Below are 2,912 nucleotides of genomic sequence, written 5' to 3' on the forward strand. Positions count from 1 at the left end.
CTGCTCTGCCCCACACACCCACCCCAAACACCCCCTGCTCTGCCCCAAACACCCATCCCAAACAACCCCTGGTCTGCCCCACACACCAACCCCAAACACACCCTGCTTTGCCCCACACACTCACCCCAAACATTCCCTGCTCTGCCCCAAACACCCCCTGCTCTGCCCCAAACACCCCCTGCTCTGCCCCACACACCCACCCCAGAGCATCTCCTGCCTTGCCCCCCACACAGCCCCTTGCTCAGCCCCACAGCACAGCTCGAGGACTGCCACCCCCCAACCCCCCCAGCAGGAACTGGGCAATCCCAGGCATTGCAAAAGGTGGAAATCCCGCTCTGACGGTGTTTCCTTCCAGTGGCTCTTGAAAACCCGCCGCACCGAGACTGAACTCAGACAGCAGCTGAGCCACCCTGCCAGCAGGACAGGCAGTATAGACATCGCAGCAGCACTCCACTAGAACCAGCAGACATGGCTTACGTTCCTGATTTGGACATGCTGGAGAGCAGCAGGTAAGTGTGCCTGGGGGGGGACGCTGGGACATGATGCCACTCTGGTGCCGTGGTGACCTTGGCTTCACCATCTCCCTGTTCCTTGCAGCCTCAATGAGGAGACATTTTATGGCCCAGACTGCCTCTGCCCACAGAAGGTAACGCCAAATTGGTGGGAGTGGCCCTGGGAGACCCGTGATGGGGAAGCTGGGCTCTCAACTCAGGACCCCTTCCCTCCCCAGAAACCCTGCCTGGATTCAGAGGTGACATCGCCCGCGGTGGGTATCCAGGTGACAGTGACCAAGGGACGCCCCACCTGCACCTTTCGCCAGGCCGCTGTCCTCGTGGTGGCCACAGCCAAGCTCCTGAAGCAGCCAGTGTGCAAGGACTTAGCTGACAGCGACCTTGGGGGCTTCCTGGATGGGGTATTCGGTATGGAGGGTGTCACCCCAGCCAGGGGACGCTCTTGGGGAGCTGCTCTGGGTGCAGCAGTGTATCCCTAACTGTCCCTCTCCCCACAGAGCCGATCTCCTTCCAGCAGATGGAGAGCAGCTACACTGGGGCGCCCGTCTACCGCTACACCCGCTCGCAGTCCTTTGACATCCTCGACATCGATCACAAGTGCTTTGTGTTGGAATCGCCCACCCAGCTGGTGGCCCTGCACCTGCAGGGACCCTCAGCCAGGCGGAAAGGTGAGGGAAAGTGGTCCCCACCCCAAGCCCAGGACAGTGCCACAGCTCTTGGACCACCCCTTAGTCCCATCTCTTCTCTCTGCAGTGAAGCTCAACATTGCTCTGTACCGTCCCCAGGCATCACAGGGTGGCCCAGGCACTGGGCGGGTGCCAGTGGCCTTGGGCATCAAGGGCTACCAACTCTACATGTCATGTGTGATGAGTGGTGCTGGACCCATGCTGCAGCTGGAGGTGAGCAGGGGTCCCATTTCTGGGGGACCACGGGCTCCATTCCACCCTCAGCCCCTTCAGGGGATGACCCCAGGTCCATCCTGGGGAACTAGGGGCTCTGTCCCACCCCCAAGCCTCCTCAGGGGATCACCCCAGGTCCATCCTGAGGAACTGGGGGCTCCATCCCACCCTTTACCCCCTTTTCCCCCCTCGGTTTCAGGAAGCTGACATCAGGAGGGACATTGAGAGTGTGGAGATGACCCGCTTCATCTTCTACCGCCTGGACAGCCCTGCTGAGGGCACCACACGCTTTGAGTCGGCCGCCTTCCCTGGTTGGTTCATCTGCACCTCCCTGCAACCACGCCAGCCCGTGGGCATCACCAACCATCCCGACCAGGTCAACATTGCCACCTACGAGCTGAGTGGGCGCTGAGGTCACCCAGGGCTCTGTGCCCACCACCCACCCCACCGACAGTTGTTGGTTTGCTGTTGTATGTACCAAGTACAGAACCCCTGGACCCCCCATCTATTTCAGGTGAAATAGCAGCCCTGGGCCCTGTGGGCCAAATTACCCCTATTTTATCTATTATTGTATTTATTGTACCCACCCCTTGCTTTTGTACTAATTTATTATGCTCACCCCTTGCTTTTATACTTATTTATTGTGTGCAACCCTCAGATTTAATTTATATTTGATTGGAAATGTTGTGGGTTTGTGACTAGGGTGATTTGTTTGGGACAGAGGGGAATAAAAGTTCTCCCAGGACATGTGGCTCAGCTCATTGCTCTCATGGGGGCTGGGGGACGGACAGAGCTATGGGTGGAAAATTAGGTGTTTCAGGGCTTGGGGTGGCTCTGGGTGCAAAGCTCAGGGGGTTAGGGGTCCCCCTGACCTACAGACCCCATCCCATCCCCATAGCTACCCTGCAACTGGGGACATCCCATGGGTGGGGTCATTGCAGCCACCCAGGGCCACCACTGCCCTGGCCACTGCCACCAGCTACTGCCTAACCATGCTGTGGTGGGCCATAGCACAGCGTGACATCGTGTGGCACAGCGTGACATGGCCTGGCTTGGTGCGGAGTGGCGTGACACAGCCTGGTGTGCTGCTGGGTGGTCTGGTGTGACATGGCATCGTGTAGCGTGGCGTGGCGCAATGTTGTTTGGTGTCGTGTGGCGTGGTCTGGCACCCATGGTGCTGTGTGGCATGACATGGTGCGGCATGGGCTGGTGTGATGATGTGGCCTGGTGTGTTGCGACACGACATGGCACAGCATGCTGTGCTGTGGCGTGGGGTGGCATGGACCTGGCTTGTCCCGACATGGTGCGGCATAGCCATGGAGTAGCATGGCATGCACTGACATGGTATGGTGTGTCGATCCCAGCTGTGTCGAGCCCAGCCCAGCCGAACGGAGCCCGGCCCAACCCGGCCCAACCCGGCCCGGCCCAGCCCCGCACGCGAATTGACAGAGATCGCCTCTGACTGACTAGGAACCCAATGGCCCCGCTCACCTCCCCGCCC

The 2,912-nt window shown here is 59.8% G+C and overlaps 1 protein-coding gene across 2 annotated transcripts; it reads left to right on the plus strand.

The window, feature by feature from the left end:
* The first annotated feature begins 468 nt into the window (after positions 1-468).
* LOC104391224 (interleukin-1 receptor antagonist protein-like) lies at positions 469-1,823 on the plus strand. Of its 2 annotated transcripts, XM_010000575.1 has the most exons (6): positions 469-509; positions 598-646; positions 731-920; positions 1,010-1,180; positions 1,266-1,411; positions 1,611-1,823. In XM_010000575.1, the coding sequence occupies exons 1-6, from the start codon at positions 469-471 to the stop codon at positions 1,821-1,823; spliced, it is 810 nt and encodes a 269-aa protein (XP_009998877.1). The 2 variants fall into 2 exon arrangements, with proteins under 2 accessions (XP_009998877.1, XP_009998801.1); XM_010000499.1 differs by having other exon boundaries at positions 598-920.
* The last annotated feature ends 1,089 nt before the right edge of the window (positions 1,824-2,912 follow it).

The sequence above is a fragment of the Chaetura pelagica genome, unplaced genomic scaffold (assembly GCF_000747805.2).
Source record: "Chaetura pelagica isolate M959 unplaced genomic scaffold, ChaPel_1.0 scaffold290, whole genome shotgun sequence".
NCBI lineage: Eukaryota > Metazoa > Chordata > Aves > Apodiformes > Apodidae > Chaetura > Chaetura pelagica.

Excerpts from the sequence above, each read along its gene's own strand:
- LOC104391224 (XM_010000499.1), top strand. The coding sequence starts at position 469 with ATGGCTTACGTTCCTGATTTGGACATGCTGGAGAGCAGCAG. Across the intron at positions 1,181-1,265 it reads ACCCTCAGCCAGGCGGAAAG|TGAAGCTCAACATTGCTCTG; the intron begins GTGAGGGAAAGT and ends TTCTCTCTGCAG. Across the intron at positions 1,412-1,610 it reads GACCCATGCTGCAGCTGGAG|GAAGCTGACATCAGGAGGGA; the intron begins GTGAGCAGGGGT and ends CCTCGGTTTCAG.